Source organism: Microtus pennsylvanicus, chromosome 14 (genome assembly GCF_037038515.1).
Source record: "Microtus pennsylvanicus isolate mMicPen1 chromosome 14, mMicPen1.hap1, whole genome shotgun sequence".
NCBI lineage: Eukaryota > Metazoa > Chordata > Mammalia > Rodentia > Cricetidae > Microtus > Microtus pennsylvanicus.
The window spans coordinates 15,588,304-15,607,188 of record NC_134592.1 but is presented as its reverse complement, the minus strand read 5'-3'; the positions used below and the strand labels follow the sequence as shown (position 1 = coordinate 15,607,188).

Sequence of the window (18,885 nt, the reverse complement as noted above, 5' to 3'; positions counted from 1 at the left end):
GAGAGGCCTGCTCCAGGACAGCACCACCCACTGAGGGTGTGCAGGACCAAGGATGCTGAGAGACTTTTCATTTGGTATCTACTATCCCGAGGGATAGCACGCACAGGGCCTGGGCACCAGGCGCCCATGAACGGCCGGCTTTATAGGGTTAGCTGCTCTGCCCTTCAGGTACTCCACGGTCTGAAATCTCCTAAGCACTGACCTCTGCCGACCTTTCTAGCCCCCCCCCCATAGACCTTGTTCCAACACATCACCTCATCCCCCACAAGCTCTCAGCTCCCCTGACATAGCTCAGGCTTTAGAACTTATTTGAGGCTTGGGATGCCCCATTCCAGCCTTTCTGAAGCTAATTCCTCTCCTACTGCTCAGAGAGCAGCCAGAACTCTAGTGCTTGGAAAGGCCTTTCTTGACTGCAGTGGGGATTGCCCCCAGGCTCCTATCTCTGTTGTCCATTTCCTGGTCCCAGCCCAAACTCCCCCCTTAACTTCTCAACAGTCTTGTTCTCTGCTCCACCTGCCTCCAGAGTAAAGCTGCAGCCAGATTCACAACCACCTGCAGCTCCATGGGACACTCACAACTCTGTCCTCCACAGACGCCTGTTTCCATGTGTGCACACCCACTCAGACACAGACACAGACACATAATTAAAAACATAAATCCTAAGCCGGGCGGTGGTGGCGCACGCCTTTAATCCCAGCACTCGGGAGGCAGAGGCAGGCGGATCTCTGTGAGTTCGAGACCAGCCTGGTCTACAGAGCTAGTTCCAGGACAGGCTCCAAAACCGCAGAGAAACCCTGTCTCGAAAAAACAAACAAAAAAAAAAAACAAAAAAAAAAAACATAAATCCTTTTTTCATTGAGACAGGGTTTCCCTATGTAGCCCCAGATGTCCTGGAACTTTCTCTGTAGACCAGGCTGGCCTCAAACTCAGAGCAGCCTGCCTCTGCTTCCTTAATGCTGGGATTTAAGGTGTGTGCCACCACCACCCAGCAATCTTCTTTATTTAATTTAACTAAAAGGAGTCATAAAATGAAGGAAGATACTTGAATCATAGTGATGTGTGCGTACTGTTATCTACCTTGGCAAGAAAACAATAAGAACCCTAAAAACTCAATAATAAGATTACAGCTCAACAAATCCTAACACAGGTAGTATGTAGATCCACTCTACAGCAGTTAGAAATAGCCATTCTCTATTAACTTTATCCTCTGGGAAGTTTTATACTTTCTCACAAAAAAAAAATTTATATATGAAATTAGACGTCAGGATTTGCTTCAAATATAAATAAAATAAAAACAGGCATAAGTTAGCACCTGCTAGAGACTAAAGGGGGAAGTGAGGAACAGTGCCAATTTTATTCATCTTTCTATTATTTGTTTTGAATTTCTTTTTTAAGTTTTTCAAGACAGGGTTTCACTGTAGCTTTGGAGCCTGTCCTGGAACTCGCTCTGTAGACCAGGCTGGCCTCGAGCTCACAGAGATCCGCCTGCCTCTACTCCCAAATGCTGGGATTAAGGGCGTGTGCTACCACTGCCTGGCTATGTTAGAAATTTTTATAATAAAAATTGAGCAAAATAAAACTTCTGTTTGTTAAGCAATTTTTTGTTTTGTTTTGAGACAGGGTCTCATTCTGTATGTAGCTCTGGTTAGCCTGGAACTCACTATGTAGCTCCTGCTATGTGGCCAGCAGCAGCCTGGTGACCACTGCCTCCGCTTTTCCAGGAGAAATGTCCCCGAGGAGCTCCTATAGCTCCCATGAGACTTTTTCAGTAGCAAGTCACCAGGACCGGGTTGACACATCACTGGAGCTGAGGCCGGGATAGGTCAAGGTCCCCCCTTAGACCAGCAATCCCTCTAGATCCAATTCACTGTGTAGACCAGGTTGGAACTCATAGAGATCCACCTGCCTCTCTCCCTCCTAAGTCTACAATACCTAGCCCCCAAAATAAAAATTTTAAGACAATTCTATGGGTCTGGGGGCTGTGCTCAGTGGGAGGCCAGTAGATCTCTGGTCACCAAGACATTCTCTATTAGAGACCGTGTGCTTAATGTACCAGCAGCAACACCAAAAGGAGAGGGCGGGAGGAAGAGAGAAGAGGTCAGGGGAGCAAGACAGGGTTACAGACAGTGTAAAGTATAAATATGGACTCTGTTTACACCACACTGACAGGTGTAGAAATCAGAAACCAAAATGCTACAAGCACAATGGCTTGGCGTCCGGGACAAGCACACACCAAAGAGAACACACAAGAAAGACATGCGGGCAGGCATGGGGGAGAAGTCTCTTCAGATTTTGGCTTGAAGCTGTCTTCAGAGGGCTCTTTTTCAGGGAGGAGATGACACCTGTCTGTCTTCTTCAACTGGGGTTCAGGGCAAGCCAGGGCATCTGGGGCTCTTCTCACAAGCAAATGGGAGGAGGAAGCATTGCTGAAATGGGGGAGGGACACTGAGGAAGTCAGCCTTGCTGGGTCTTCACCAACCACATGAGATCCCTCCTAGGCGCTCTCAACCCTCCACAGGCCTCAGCTCCCCACCCTAACATAAGACAGGAGAGAGTCATGGCCCAAGATCAGGCCCCTCCTGCTTAAGGGCCACACTAGCCACCTGCCCTAGACCAATCTTGAGATGGACAATAACAATCAGCCTTCAAATGCACTTTCAGCTAGGGAAAAAAAAAGTTTCGATGAGAATAAATCAGAATCATACCATTCACTACGCTAGAACCCACCTCCATCAACTCGGTAGGAGCCTCGTCATCCCCAAATGCACACAGCTGGAAGCTGAAACCCATTTGATGTGAAGGCCAGATCCTGAAGCCCCTCCCAGCCTGATGAGGGAGGGCACCAGCTCAGGCTATGGAGCCCCTCTGCAGTGCGGGGTCACGTTGAAGGCTGTGTCTTTCCAAAGAACTCATACAAGTTGAAGCCTCACTCTTCAATGAGACAATATTTGGGGACAGATCTTAGGGAATTAGGTTTAGCTGAGATCATAAGAATGGGGCTCCCACGTGGGATTAGAGCCTTTATAGCTAGGAAGAAAGCCCTCATCAGGAGCCAGCTCGGCAATCCTTCCCCGCACTTCGAGTCTCTGAGTGGGTCGACAGAATCTGTCTGAAGTCCCAAGGCTGTGGTATTTGTTACAGGAGTCAAAGCTGGCTAAAACAAGGGGAAAGGGTCACTGTGAGTGCTGGGGGAGGTCTAGCCTCTGAAGGAGACCGACAAGAGCCCAGTGTTGCTCAAGGATAGCAAAGGTAACCTATCTTCTGGTGTTATTTCCTAAGCACCGACAATTCAAAGTCAACGCAGAGAAAAAAATGTAGAAGAGCCTCGGGTGCCTGCATGAGTGCATACATGTCCATTCTCATGTTTGCTTCTAAAAACAAAGACCAGGTCTGAGCACACAAACACACACAGTAGCAACACAACTGCCTCCGGGAACTGGTTTAGTGTAAGGGGACCCACTTTACCCACAAGACCTTGGTGCCATTTGATTTGGGAGCATCGGGAGTTTGTTCTCTCTCTCTCTCTCTCTCCCTCCCTCCCTTCTTCCCCCCACTCCCTCCCTCCCTCGCTTGCTCTTTTTTTCCTGTAAGACAGGGTCTCACTATATCGTCCAGGCTGGCCTTGAACTGGAGATGCTCCTGCTTCAACCTCCCCAGGTTACTGCACGGACTACCACACCTAACTTCTGGTGGTTTGTCAGTGTGTCACCCCCCACTCCATCTCTCCTTCTTTGTGGGTAGGACCTTTTAACCAAGGTTGTGGGTTATCTCCCACAGTCTGCCTGAGCCAGGGCCAGGCCCCAAAGCCTTCTCAGAATTGCATGGGTCAAGGCACCGACTTACCGAGCCTGGTTTCAGTTTCCAGAGCTCTGACTTCATCAGCTGATTAACCAACGACCCTCTTCGTGACCTCCCATGACTTCTTCATGACCTCCCATGGCCTCCTAAGTCAGGGCTGGTCCTGCCCTGAGGTTCTTTGGTTGTTCAGGCTGCCACAGCTAAGCAGAAGCTTAGTGGAAGGAGAACTCACTTCCCAGGACCTTTGAGCTGGATCCTCACAGGGGACCTGTGACATCCCCACACAGCCAGACGCGGAGTGGGCTGAGCTCTGACCCCGGTTTCTGCTTCCCTGGGCAGCTCAAGGCCCAAGAGGATTGAGGTCAGGACAAAGGTGAGGCAAGTCCTGATGTCCGTGGTGACCGCAGCGACAAGGGCTGGAGAAGCCCTTCTTCTCAGAGTTTCCACAGCACATCCCCTACATAGCTGTGGAACCTGGCTGTTCTACAAAGGTCCACACCTAGGAATCAGGGCCACCCAGGAGAAGCACCCAGTAGGGGTTGAGCAAGCCTGGGGATGGGCTCCAAACAGGTCTCCTCTTCCCCTGGCTCCAGGAAGGACCATGAGGCCTCAAACCCTGGCCAGGCCCCATTGGACTAAGCATCTCTCCTGCTACCTGTCCACCCTGCACAAGGGTGGGGAGACGGCTGGGGTCTGTGGCCAGCAGCAGCCTGGTGACCACTGCCTTCACTTTTCTGGGTAGAGATGTCCCCAGAGGAGCTCCTACAGCTCCCATGGGACTTGTTCAGTAGCAAGTCACCAGGACCGGGTTGACACATCACTGGAGCTGAGGCCCGGACAGGTCAAGGTCCCCCCCTCTCTTAGACCAGCAATCCCTCTGGATCCAATGACCCAATTGATTGGTCACAGCTGCTCCTGGCTCACAGGATCCTCAGGGATCCTGGCAGATAGACAGCTCAACTCTCCCCAAGCAGAGCACAGCCAAATGGCAACAGGCCGGTGTGTTTACAGAACACATGGACTGTTTCACTCCAAAACACTTCAGTGCCAACACCCCAAGGTCCGCACAGCAACCTCTTCCTGCACTCTGAGGTGTGGGGAAGCCTCCCCAAGACCCTGTGAGCTCGGCAGGAAGATTCCAGCCCCTCTCCAAGGATGTCCACCCACCAACCTTGGACCCCAGCTCCTTGGCCACATCTGTGTAGACTGACCATAGAACAAACCAGGACCAGGCTATTTAAAGACACAAGTGGCCAGTCCTGAGGCTCTGCTTTGGGCTCTGATTTTGGGGGCACTCACCCTTTTCCCCTTAGGAAGTTTCCAGGCTCTAGACAGTGTGTGTGAAATACAAGGCCCTCACCTGGGGTTTTCACAGTCCCAGACTTGATATAGTACTCCTTGTCCTCACATGGCTGGCAACTGAACCCCAGAAACAGAGAGGCTCTTCCCCCACCTGGCTGCCACCTCATCCCACTGCCTCTAGGAAGAGCAGCTTCTTTGGGGGTTCACCTTGTCACCACTGAGACCTTATGGCGGGAATGTCCCATCCCCAACCCCCAGCATACATCACTCCTTAGGTGAAGGCCTGGTTCAGACACAGTGTATGGCTCAGGAGGACAGGTCACAATGAATCCCCATCCCTGTGAACCTGGATCTGAGGACCCAGTGGGGCCCTAGAGTTGGCAAGGCCAACTCTGAGCCAGTTCCAACACCCACAAGCTCTGTGACCCCAGGCAAGTTCAATGAGGAAACTAGGGTACTGAAAACACGGCCTTCACAGGGTTGTGACATGGGACAAATGAGGAAACACACTAAGGAACTCAGTCCAACTCTCTGTACAAACTAGAAGCCAGCTGTGCGGATTCACCTCACACCATGTGTGGGCCTGAGATTTAACGAGGTAGATAACAGCGGGGAAACAGACAGGAGGCAGGCAGCAAGGACCATCACTTGAGGTCCTGAAGGCAGATTCTCCACGAATCAAATACCACAAGAGCCAGCACATCCCCTTAGCACAGGACCCAGACAGCACCCAGGTTTCTCTCAGAACCGATCCACCCTTCAGCTTGCAAGACTGGCCATACTATCAACTTGCGCCTTAGACTATCACCCCATCCCCACAACTCATCATACTTATTGGTTCGAGGCACCCACAGAACCGGCCACATCCTCCCTGCCCATGAGAACACCCCAAAATCAAAGAATCCCCAGCAAGGCCAAAAGAAAGACCACTAGATTGAGGCAAGGGATACCACTCACCTTGAGAACATCAACAAAAATAACCCATAAATTGATGGGGAACCTCCTTCAGTCAATGACCTTTAAGAGGCTGGACCAGGTTGGGGCATGACCTTTTAGGTACACAGAGAAAACCACCAGCCCACCCAGCTCTCCAGCCCCCAGCAATGGCCAAAAACAGAACTGACCCTGACTGAGCATTGTTCAATTCAAAAGAGGGATACTTGAGGGCTCCAGAGCTGTAGAGACGAAGCCCCTCTGAGCTTGCATCTGCCAAAACCTTCATAACTCAAAGGTCCTAAACCATATTCCTCTATCTCGAAGCACCCTTCACCCTGCAGAAGAAGGTTACCTAGACACGTGTGAAGCAGCTGCCTGAGGGGCAGCTCCTTCCTGGGCTAGTCTATGGTCTACGAGAGAGGAGGGAAGTCTATACGTACTGAATACCTCTGATGCACAGGAACCAGGAGCAAGTCCAACCAGGGAGGAAATGAAGGCCCAGAGAGGACTGAAGCACAGCCGAGTCACCCGAGGAGGAACACCGGGGCTGCGATCCCCAAGGAGCAAGCTGCCCACTGTCCCCTGGTCTGACAGGAACCGAGCCAAGAGGCCTCTGAGGCTACAGCCCTCCCTTGTCCCATCTTTTCTTCCTTCCAAGGATACTGGAGCTACAGCTCCAGGAAGCAGTCACCGTCTCAGGTCAGCTTGTGTGTAACAGTTCCCACTGGCTGAGGCTGGCCAGAAGATGCCCTCACCCACCCACGCCATCTGTCCCAAAGAAACACACATAGGAATCCCTCAGCCACCCTTCTGAGGCCCCAGGAACGACCCTCCCAAAGAAACAGTCCCAAGAGACTGCCAGATTTGGGAGATCTTTGTAAACGGTTTCCCAAACCTTCTAAGGATCTAGCTCGAGTGGATACGGTTCCAGGGTCCCCAAAATTGGCCTCCAGAAAACACATGAAGAGAAGTTAACAAGGAGAGTAGATCTCATAGCCTTGTACATAAGAGCTCAGGGCATGGCAGGTAAGGACACTGGGATCTACCCAGGCCAAAGTTTAAAACAGCATTTACAAACAGGGCAGCTCGGCACCACAGGACAGTCCGTCAGACAGCTGGCAGGGCTCCTTGGCAGACCCAGCACCCTCACCAGAGTGAGTGCAGGTGAATCAGCACCTGGCACCCTCTGGCAAGCAATGTATAGCCAAGGATGTGGGCTATGGAGTTGCCAATACTGACATTCAAATTTCACACACTGGAGGGACCAACCATAAAGCCCCAGAAAGGGATCCTTCTGAGCCTATTTCCGCAGAGACAGAGAGCAGTGGATGGCATTGTGAACATCCATTCATACGGCAGTAAGCAAGGCAAGGCTCTGTAGAGGGCTGCCATGTGTCCAGGAAGCTCAGCTCCCGTGGCTTTAACAGGAAGATCTTCTGACCCCATGCACTCTATGCGGCCCATGACAGCTCTACCACCCCAAGAAGGAACCACACCCCACCAACTGGGGCACCTGCAGATTTTCAAAAGTCAGAAGCTGGAAGTGGGCCTCTCTAACCAGCCCACAGCTTCAGCCTTCCCCTAGAGACTTAAAGGGACTGGGTACCCAAACCTCCTTGAACACAGACTACCATGTGGCTGAGTTTGGTTCAAGGTGAGGAAAGGGATACATCACCATCCAGGCTTGCCCCAGGATGGAGGCAGCAGGCCCCGGGAATCCCATGATGAATATTAGAAACCTAGTAATTTTTTGTTTGTTTGTTTTGTTTTCAAGTCAGGTTTTCTCTGTAGCTTTGGAGCCTGTCCTGGAACTCACTCTATAGATCAGGCTGGCCTTGAACTCAGAGATCCACCCGTTTCTGCCTCCTGAGTGCTGGAATTAAAGGTGTGCCCCACTACAGCCTGGCAAAATCTTTTTTAAAAAAATAATTTTTATTTTTTTTATTTTATGTGCATTGGTGCTTTTGCCCACATGAATGGTCGTGTGAGGGTGTGACATCCCCTAGAACTGGAGTTAGAGACGGTTGTGAGCTGCCATGTGGGTGTTGGGAATTGAACCCGGATCCTCTGGAAGAACAGTCAGTGCTCTTAACCTCTGAGCCATCTCTCCAGCCCCCCGGCAAAATCTTCAAGCTGTAGCATCAGAGCCCAGATAGGCTCGAATCTGAGCTCCCTGCCTGCTGAGTCTAGAACAGGGCTAACTACTCGATCCTTCAGAGAATCCTCTCCACGTCCCAAAGACAGGCAGGGACGTGCAGGGCAATAAGGAATTCATCCAGCCAGACACCAACAGGCCCATAAAGCTTTATTTCTGTAAAGAAACCCTGATCCCAGGTCCTAAGAGGCCCCAAGCCTGGCACGCTGTGGCCAAACAATGGCCCTAAAAGGACTCACTCAGCCGTCCTGACCCCAGGGGTGGCTGCTATGCACAGGTAGCTATGGGTCCCTAGGACGTCAGGCCCATCCCCCTGGGCACCCCCACAGCCCGGGCCTGGCGGCTTGGTGGAAAGAGCAGTGGCAGGAGAGAAATGAAAGTGAAACCAAGGAAGCGGCCTCCCTGACCCCGGTACCCACCTGCCACGCTCAGCCCCCTGGAAAACAGTGGACAGCGCCCCCAGAAAAAGCCTGCAGGAGTGAGGGCTGCCTGTCCGCAGGCCTCTTGTCTAGTCCCAGGAGAAGACTCTATCTTTCCTGCACTAAGCTCCTGCCACATTCGCCAGCCCTGGCGGCAGGAGCAGAGACAGGGAGGAGAAATAGCAAGCAGTCACCACAGCCAGCTGGCCAAGCCCTGAGTTCAGAACTCAGTGCCGTCTCCACCGCCCACCACCCTCTGGGAGAGCAAATGCACACCCAGGATGCTCAGCTCACAACCGAGTGGAGTGGATGGTGGATGAGTAGACGTTGTGTTTCAGGCAAGGTGACCGGGCGGAGTGGAGGCAATGTGGTTTCAAGAGTCAACCAGCCCCAAGGGGGAATCCCGACTCTCCCTAAATCTAAATTTTCATCTAGCAAACACAGATGCACCATGCACCTGGGAGAGTCGGTTTTCCATCTACGATCACGCCAGGTCTGCGTAGGTTCCCAGCAACCTCTGAGATCTAACGTGAGCTGCTCGTGTATAAGGGAGAAGAGAGGAGGTACATAAAACACAGCCCTTCAGAGGCTTGGCAGCCACATGCCCAAAGCCAACCCTCCCAGTTTCCCAGCTTGGGTCGAAGAGCACATGAATACCAACCACACAGTCAGCTGGCCAAGCGTCTGGAAGCTACAGAGGAAAACACCTTGGGGCTGTGTTCTCATCTCCGCCTCCCCCCCAAGCCCTGTGGTTCCTCAGATATCCGGTACTACATGTGGCCAGGGCCAGGCCCCAGGAACGTCTCCTTCCGGCCCCACCAGTACACTCCAAGGCAAACTAGCAGCCAAAGGCAAGAAATCTTAAAAGGTGTGGAGAATGGATTTCCCAAAATGTGGCAACCTGCCTGGTAACCCTCCTGGCCTCTCCCCCGTGGGCCAGGGCACCAGCAAGGCATCAGATCTCAATGATCTTGAGCTCGTGGTAGACCTCGTGTGAGCACCCAGCAGGGACAGAGAGATCCAGGCATCAAGATCCCACTGTCAAAGACTATGTGCACAGACCACCTGCCTGGCGACCTCTGCTTCCAATGTGCCCATCTGAAAACCCTCTGTCCCAAGAAGTAGGGACCTGCCCAGTCTTGGTTTAGCCTACTCAGCCCAGTGCTGCCTATATGTGAGAGTTTTGCTATGAGGTCCAGTAACACAGAAGATGACAGCTTGCATCTTCCAGAAGAATCCACCAGGGCATCCACAAGAAGATCCCCAGCCCGCTTTCCTGGAGAGGCTGCACCTTCTGAGAAGGCTAGATGAAGATGAAGATGTGGATATATGTGTCTCCCCAACAGCCCAGATGTCTTTGATTGGGCAAGCTGGGCAAGCACTGGTCAGTAGCAAATAAATGACAGCCAAAAGGCGCAAGCATCAGTTGGGTTTCCCACCAGCCCTCGGCTCTGTGCAAGGTCAGCTCACCCATCCCACCCCTGGACCCACACACAGTTCCTGATTTCCTGAACACAAAGGCTTAACTGAGGCAAACTGTAGGAGAGTGTGCCCCCTCCTGTCTTCAGCCCAGACCATGGTGGCAGCTCCTTCAGACGGTAGGAAGATCACACGGCCACACCACACGGCCTCTATCACACTTTCAAGTAACAGGCTCTGGATGTGGGCACCAGCCTGCAATGATACCCAAAGATGCCCGCTTTTTCCTAGATAACTCCCTTCTGTCAAGTGGAACTCACAGCCGTGACCAAAGCAGCCAGATCTGTAGCTCCTAGGCAGGGGACTTGGTCTCTGTGAGTCTTTAGTCTCCTCCTCCGGGGGCCTCTCAGCCCCTTTTACTAAATACCACCTCCCCAGAGACACCTTCTCTTATCAGAGCACTAAGTGGCCTCAGCTACCCGGCATAATCCTATCCAGTTTGCAAGCATCCGGGCTCTCAGGGCACCTTGCAATGTGTGACATGCCTGAGAGGGGGCTCACTCCGCAGGCAGGCACCGGCGGCTAAAGAGCAGAATCCAGCATAGGTGCACTGGGCAGACACTCGGGATTTGTTGAACTAACCCAGGCCTTATCCCTTCCTCCTTCCACAGTCCCACCTCTGGGGCTTCCCTCCTGACCAGAGTACTTCAGGGTCACAAGCTTCAGCTCAGCCACAGAGATCAACAGAGGCCCCATCTTACTCCTCTGAGTAACCATGAGCGCTGCTGTACTTACTGGCACCCCAATCTCTCCCTTCAAGGAGTCTCCTTTTTTTTAAAGAGACAGACAAGATGCAAAGCCTAGCCATGGGGCTGGGGGTGCTCACGGAAGAGCAGATGCCATGAAAGAGGAACAGTATCTCCCAGAAGCTCTCGGGGAAAGCCTTTGGCTCGTGGATTCTGATTCACCCTCCAGGGATAACTGGAGGCTTAGCAGAGTCCATTAGGTGTGCCCTGGGACACTCTGAGCGGTTTAGAGGGTGTGGCACCCAGCATGCATGGGCCTGGATGGGGAGGTGATTAAGAAAGACACAGAGGTGCTGAGAATTGGTGGGGGGGAGTCCCTCCTGGGAGTGATTCTCAAATCTTCACAGATCTGGAGACAGATCTACCCTACTGAACCTTCAAAGCAGGTGGTGGGAGGGTACTATGGGATGGGGGAGGGGGTATCACAGTCTGCAGCTTGGCACCATAAGGGGCCCAGACACCAGCCTGTGAGGCCCTGCTGGGGAGGTGCAGGCCACAAAGGCTGCTTTCTGAGAAGGCTCAGAGCAGGCAAGACAAAGCCCCAGACAAATTCAAATAGCCCAATGGGAATGGCCAGACCTGCTCCCATACAATTACACCCTCCCTCCCAGCTCCCAGGGAGGGCCTGTTTGCTAGGAGACTGTAGTTCCAGCTGGTAGGAGGGGCATGGGCCTTAAAGCAGGGCCTACTGTGTGCGCTGGTACCACCCTCTTCGCCCAGCGGGTCTCGCTTTCTCTCGCCAACACCCTCCCTAAGGCCCACTCTTCAGGAGCACTGAGAAGGAAGGCTGGGGTAGACCCGGTTCAAGAGAAAGGAAGAAGGCCGTCAAAACACGGCTCTTCCGGCGAAGGATCTACTTTCTAAAGAGAATATTACTTTTTTAAAAAAGGATGTGCCAGAGCGTTCTTCAGAAGCCTGTTTACCACAGCGAACAAGAACAAAACCCCTCCTTACATCCAGTCAGGAACCACACCACAAAGCTTCCGCAGACCGTCCCAAACCTGCTAATTCACGTGACAGAAACCAGTGGAGCCCGGGAGACCTGATGATTAGGAACGGGACACCCAGGGTGGTGAGCCCAGCTGTGCCTCGTGCCTGCTAAACCCCTCAGTCTCACGAGGCGAACTCAGAACAGCACTTCTCACCCCTGCCTCTGGCCAGGCACTGTGCACTCGGCAAGCATGTGGGTTGTGTCCCCGCCCACCCTGTCACCCACTGGAACTGAAACAGTAAAACTGCTTCAGAACTGCAAGAAAAAGCAGAGCGTCTGTGACCTCTGACCCAGCAGCACTCCTCTGGCAATGCACAGGCAGACAAGGAATGGGGCACCCACTGTCAGACTGGCCAGGCCAGCAGAAGCCAACCCCAGGAGAAGAAGAATGTCCATTCTTTGAAGAGCTGAACCACACTGCCATTAATACACAAACACGCGCGCACACACACACACACGCACACACACATGCAACGATACAGAAGCCCCAAAGGAAGCAGCAATGTGGAATTTCTCCAAGACACACAACCCCATGCACCAAGCAATTGTAACCACTGTGAGAATGGGGGCTGGCTGCATGCGTCCCTTTGGTCACATCAACACCCATGGAGACAGCCTGCTGAGTTCCCTGAGAAGTTGAACTCGGGGCCAAGAAAAAACAGGCTGGCTTCTCATGATGTGTTTTAGGCCCTCTGAATTTTGCAGCATGTGCCTGTATTTTAAAAAGGAGTGCGGGGGAGGGGAGGAATGGTGGCGCACACCTTAAATGCCGGCACTGGGAAGCAGAGGCAGGCAGATCTCTGTGAGTTTGAGGCCAGCCTGAACTACGAAGCAAATTCTAGGTCAGTCAGGGCTATATAGCTCAGGCTGGCTTTGAACACGCTACACGGCTGGCCTTGAACTTCTGATCACCCTGCCTCCACCTTGGGTGTGTTGTGGTTATGGGAGCATAAACCACAACACCCCATTTTATGCAGTGCTGGAGAACAAACCCAGGTACTCTGCATACTAGGCAGGTAAGCCATCTACCGACTGAGCTTCGTCTCATGTCCTAAATATTTAAAAAGGAGAAAATCAGGACTGTTAGATAATAATAGTAACAGGATTATTAATGAAGATGGCATTTTCACAACGCATAGAATGAACTCTCCTGAATGACCAATCCAAAAAAAAAAAACAATGAGACTACCTCCTTTGCATTCATAATTTTCTCAGATTCTCCAGCTAGGAGGCAGCAGCAGCCTGCCAAAGGGGGTTGTAAGAACCAGAGCCAAGTGGCAAAGAACAGCCATCAGGCAGAGTGGGCCACTCCTGACCTGATCCAACAACCGGAGGTTCAGTTACACCAACCCCATCCCCTAGCAAGATGGTCAGTGAGCCCATACCACAGACCCTGCCGGCAAACTGCCAAATCCAAAATCACCAAATCTACAGAGTCAAACGGGCATCATCACATGGGCGGTGAATTATGAAGTCAGACCTGGAAGCCTAGGCAATTTTATCAAAGACTGGATGTCTTCCCCCACAGCAGGTCAACAGAGAAGGGCTGGGGGGAAAGGGTTGATTTGCAAGGCTGGGTTACATTTTTCATGTGCTGCTGGGAAGTGAACCTGACTCAGGGTGCTTCCCTCCTGCACGGCTCTGAGACCATGGCAGAGCCAGCCACTGAAACACACGGGAAAGAGCCGAGCCCGAGCCGCAGACCAGCTCATTCAGTCGTCCTGCAGTCTCCCAGAATCCCAGCCCAGAATACTAAGCTATTCCAGCAGAGAGCGAGCTCCAGATGGCCTTGTTTTAAGGGATGAAATAGGGCTGGGGTGTAGCTTAGCAGCACTCCGGCATAAACACAAGGACTGCAAGGTACTCTTGGAAAACCTGTAACCCCAGCACTAAGGAGGAGGTCAAGGCAGAAGGAACTCAAGTTTCTGTGTGCTTGTTTTGGTTTGCTTTTCTTTTTCTTTTCTCCCCCCCCCCCAGACAGGGTTTCTCTGTAGCTTTGGAGTCTGTTCTGGAACTAGCTCTGCAGACCAAGCTGGCCTCCAGCTCACAGAGATCTGCCTGTCTTTGCCTTCCCAGTACTGCGATTAAAGGTGTGCTCCACCACCGCCCACCTGGCTAGGAACTCAAGTTTAAGGCCAGCCTAGACTACATAGTGAGACTTTGTCTCCAAGGGGGAGGAGGGATGTAGAGCCCAACGGGAAGGGGCAGGCCTAAAAGCACTCTCCAGGACTAAGTTAGAGTTGATACCAAATTCCAAGCCCTATGAACACCACTGTACTCCACTGCACTGCCTGATACCTAGCCTGGACTCCAGAAAGCGCTTGGTACACATAACTCCTGGGTCCTTCCCGAGAACCGTATAAACAGGGCCCTGGTGGGTAAGGACAGTGAGATGATTTGGTCTGAGATGTCTCCCATAAACGCATTCCTTAAACGCTAAGCTAGCCCCGATGGCCTCCAGGCTTCTCAAGGATAAGAGCCTCCCAGACACACTGCAAAGGCCTCCAAAAAGGCCCTGCTTAGCAAGGAAGAGACACTGGGCAAACAAGGAGATTGCATCCTCCAATAAAGAAATTTAGACTGGGCTGGAGAGATGGCTCAGAGGGTAAGAGCATTGGCTCCTCTTCCAGAGGTCCCGAGTTCAATTCCCAAGAACCACATGGTGGCTCCCGACCTGGTGTCTTCCTTGCCAGCAGCACATTGTATGCAAAAGAAAGAAAGAAAGAAAGAAAGAAAGAAAGAAAGAAAGAAAGAAAGAAAGAAAGAAAGAAAGAAAGAAAGAGAAAGATAGATAAAGAAAGAAAAAAGAAAGAAAGGAAAAAATAGACAAATAAAGAGAGAGAGAGAGAGAGAGAGAGATTTAGGCTTAGCCGGGCAGTTGTGGCGCACACCTTTAATCCCAGCACTCGGGAGGCAGAGATAGATCGCAGGATCTCTGTGAGTTCAAGGTCAGCCTGGTCTACAGAGCAAGTTCCAGGACAAGCTCCAAAGCTACAGAAAAACCTTGTCTCAAAAACCCAAAAGAAAAGAGGGAGGGAGAGAGGGTAGCCTGGGCTCACAGAAACCTTCCAACTGGCGGCACGGGTCCTCACAGTTCTCAAGCCTCGGTTTCCCCATTTCTACTAGAAAGCTTGCAAGAGCTAAGTCACATCGTTAAGAACTACAGTGGAGCTGGGTGTGGTGGCTCACTTTTCTAAGCCTGGCACTCAGGAGGCTGAGGCAGGAAGGTCCTCGTGAGTCTGAGACCAGAAGGGTCTGGTAGAGTGATGTGCTGTCTCAAACCAAACAAGAATGGCAGTGAGCACAGACAAGGCTCACCACGACCTCACACCAAAGGGTCCTCCACTACCTACAACAGTCCCCTGGAGAAAGACTGAGAAGAACCGAAGGAGAGGCTTATGCATCAAAGAAGGAAACCCAGGGTAGCTATACTCAGCTGGACACGCCCAAGGCCCAAGCCAGCTCCTCTTCTTCACTTCCCCTGAAACCTCAGCTGCACATCTTGGAAAAGCCATAGAGAGGAGGGATGAGGGGGCTCCCCAGGCACTCCTAGGTGAGGGACAGAGAGGCAGGTGGAAGGGCAACCAGACGCAACCAGAGCACGCTCCTGTGCTTGGGAAAAGACTCCGGAGCAACGGGAATAAACAAGGCCGTCGTAACAAGTTGGTCCAAAGCTCATCTGCTGGCCAGCCAGAGGCCCCATCCTATCAGGACAGATAATTAAAAGGTTGACTTTTATACCTGCCTATATGACAGGTGGGGCACCTCCCAGGATATGGAAGTGGCCTGCCCACCCCCTTCAGGAAAAACAGACCGTGTCAGCTGCTGAGGACACAGCTCAGCCTTGCAAGGAAAAGTGTCCCTAGAGACTACGAGCAGCAGCTGAACCCTTGGACATTAACAAGGGTAGGAGTGCCTGAAAGGAGAGGCTCTGCCCTCTGAGCCAGGCGCAAGGTCTCCAGGGTGGACTGTGAGCTCTTAAAGAAAAAGAGAAGTATGGACCCTGCCCCCCTGGCACCCACTTCCCTGTCTGTAAAATAAGGGCTGGAGGAGGCGATCTCCTCTGGCCGAAATAGGATTTTTTTTACAAGGCCTGCCATTAAACCACTCATTCCAGTGCAGCCTAGGAGTCCTCCCTGCACAGATACTGCTCCAAACATTTGGAACAGAGTTCAAGTCTTTTCCCAACATCCCCAGCCCTCTTCGTCAGGAAATTCACAGACAAGTCACCATCCGCCAGTACAGAAGCGCTGCCCTCCAGCCTCTGAATGTCAGGAACAGGATGGTGCCCGTTCACAATGTCTCCGATGCCACTCAGACAACTCCTGCATTCACAATAAACAAAACACAGTAAAGGGGATGGGGGGGGGGGGGGGGCACTATCTCAACAGTTGTTTAGTTAAAGGTACGGCCACTAGGGGGCACTGCCTTGAAAGTACCGAAGCAACAGAAAAACTCTTTCTGGTGTTTTCCTTCTTAAGCTTCAGCTACAAAGCATCTTAAGGCTATACTAATAAAAAACCCACATTCCTGGACTGCTAGAAGGGCCCGGGGACCTTCTGCCATCTCTCTGAAGCCAATACTGGGGCAAAGGAAGGCAACTAGACCTCGAATTCACAACCCTTCCTGAGAAATGAAGGCTTGATGAACATTTTCCTGCAATGGGCTGACACCCTGGGGTGCCCTGGGTTCCCCTGGCCTCTTTAAAGACAGGAGAGCCCAGGAGAAGAGCTAGCCAAACTGCAAGTCAGGCAGTGAGTACTTAACCCTTAAGCTTCAGCTAGGACTGTTTTGCTGCAGTCTACTAATTTCAGAGTAAAACAGGCCAGGTCAAGGCCAAGCCTCAGGTGTAGATGAAGGGTGACCCCTCCTGCTATCAATAAACAAGGTACAAGGGATGAACTGAGATTTCCCAAGAATTATATGGCAGCAGGGGGAGCTCTGGTCCCCTCACATCAGAACTGGACTTCCAGAACATGTCAGAGGGGCTTCTCCAAAATTCTCTGCTCTCTAGGGCATCGTTTCACACTGTGTTTATTTACGGTACAAACGTCCAACTGTCCTTTCAAAAAATGGTCCATAAGCCCTGGGCTTTTCCAAAGCTCTGGCTCTGAGTTCCTCTTGATTTCCTTGTGAATTCTGGGATGCACTGAATGCCCAGCCAGCCATGAAAAGCCTGCTTTCTCCTAAGAGGCCTGTCTGGGAGACTCCTCCAAAACCACAAGGGGACCAAGGGGTGCAGAACCAGGGCCCCCTTATAAACAGGCACATCCCATCTTGGGGGAGGGGGGAGCAGCAGGCTCTTGGACAGCTATGAGGGGCAAAGTAATGCTGCCAGGCCTGCCTCTCTGTGCCAGCCCAGACTGCTACTCACCTCTGTGCACCAAGGGATAAGGAACACCAACTGCTCAATTCTCCAAGATTCGGGAGCCCACCAGAAATAAAAGTACAACTGAAGTCCATTTTCAAAAGTCAAATCTACCAAGTGGAAACATGATTTAACAAAGGGCTTCCGCCCCGAGTTTGCAGAAGGCTTCGGGGACTGGATTCTCTTAGGCTTTTTTTTTGGAAGGAGACTGTGACCAGCGGCTATTCAGAGAGGCAAGGCACACCTGACTCAAGGCACTCTGCACCTCTGTAATGTATTAAGAACAAGATCTATCAAAATTCCCGGTCTCTGCCACCGAAGCACCGATACAGTGAGAACTAGGCGGTCAGCCCAGAGGGCAGAGGACAATTCTACCGTCCACGGGTCCGCCCATCACTCTCTACGCTCTGCCACTCGTTGGCCCTGGGACCACAGGCAGGTACCCCACCTCTCTGTTGATGGGTGTCCCTCTTCTCAGACACGTGGCCCAGAATCACCACCCTGGTTGATCTGCAAGACTACTGCGAGGCTCTAATGAGACAGCAAATCAACTCAGACAAGTCAAGTATCGCTACTCATTTCAACTGGGTTTAAACCGGGTGATATGCAATGACAGCTTCAGGAGCTGTGCACACGCGAGGCACGTAGTAGGCTCCACACAAACGCGGGTACCCTGATCTGCTAAGGGGAAGGAAAGGGAGGAAGAAAAACACACCGGTCCAAAAAGTACCCTCAAGCCTCTGACTGACGGCGTGGACTCCCCGATTTCCCGGGTTCCGCCGCCCTGGACGATCGGGGAGCTCCCGGCACGACCCCGGTGCACCTGAGAGCTGCGATCCGAGTCCATCGCCCACAGCGGCCACGCTCCACTCAGACACAGCCCACGGCCCCCCGCGGTCCCCCGGCTGCTCGGAACCAGCCTCCGGGCGCACCGCTCCTTCCCGGGTCGCCGTCGCCTGCCCCGCGCCCGCCGAGAGCAGCCGGGCTCCGGCGGCGAGGGGTCCCCCGAGCCGCGTCCCTCCTCACCTGCACAGCTCTGCGAAGGCCTGGAAATTGAGCTTCTTGACTTTCTTCTCGCTCAGCCAGTAGCCAACTCTCTTCCCTTTCAGGAAGGTCTGCATCTTCTTCCTCCTCGGCCCGGGAGCCTGGGTCCGGAGGAAATCGCCCACAGGCCGAGCGTGTGGGGCCGGCGCGCGCCGCGAGCGTGCGGGCACCTCCTCCGGCGGCGGGGACGCGGAGCGGGCTATAGCGCGCGGTCCTACCGGGCGGGGCGGCGGGCGGGGCGGGCCGGGGCGGGGCAGTGGCCGGGGGGCGGAGGCTCAGCGCGCCGCGCCACTGGCTGGGCCCGGCGGGTGGGCGCGCACCGTAGCCGCCCCGCCTCCTCCCCCGGGGGGCTCGCCTGCGCCGGGACGTGCGCCCCGCAGCACCGCGCGCCGCCTGAGGGCTCCAGGGATCCCGGGGCCGCGGCCCGTGACCGCACCCGTGCCTCGAGCCCGAGGAGGAGCACGCCCTCCCGCGGCGCCGGCTCCCCCCCCCTGCGCGTGCCTCTCGCGCGCGCGTGGACCCCACGGGGCGCGCGCCGCCGCGTCCCCCGCCCTCCGTGCCCCGGTGCTCGCGCACACGCGGGGGCCTGGAGCAGAGCTCCCGAAGGAGGAAGCACGAGCGGCCGCCAGGGGGAGCCGCTGAGTCTT

General features: G+C 53.2%; 1 protein-coding gene across 2 annotated transcripts in view; it reads right to left on the bottom strand.

Moving 5' to 3' along the window:
* The window catches only part of Itpk1 (inositol-tetrakisphosphate 1-kinase), a 134,391-nt gene extending 115,934 nt beyond the window's left edge, over nt 1-18,457 (bottom strand). The window contains exon 1 of one of the 2 annotated variants that reach the window (XM_075947667.1): nt 18,221-18,457. In XM_075947667.1, the coding sequence (XP_075803782.1) occupies nt 18,221-18,315 (95 nt within the window). In that variant the 5' untranslated portion in view covers nt 18,316-18,457. The remainder of the gene's footprint in view (nt 1-18,220) is intronic. The other variant, XM_075947668.1, reaches the window with a different exon arrangement.
* Nucleotides 18,458-18,885: the final 428 nt, after the last annotated feature.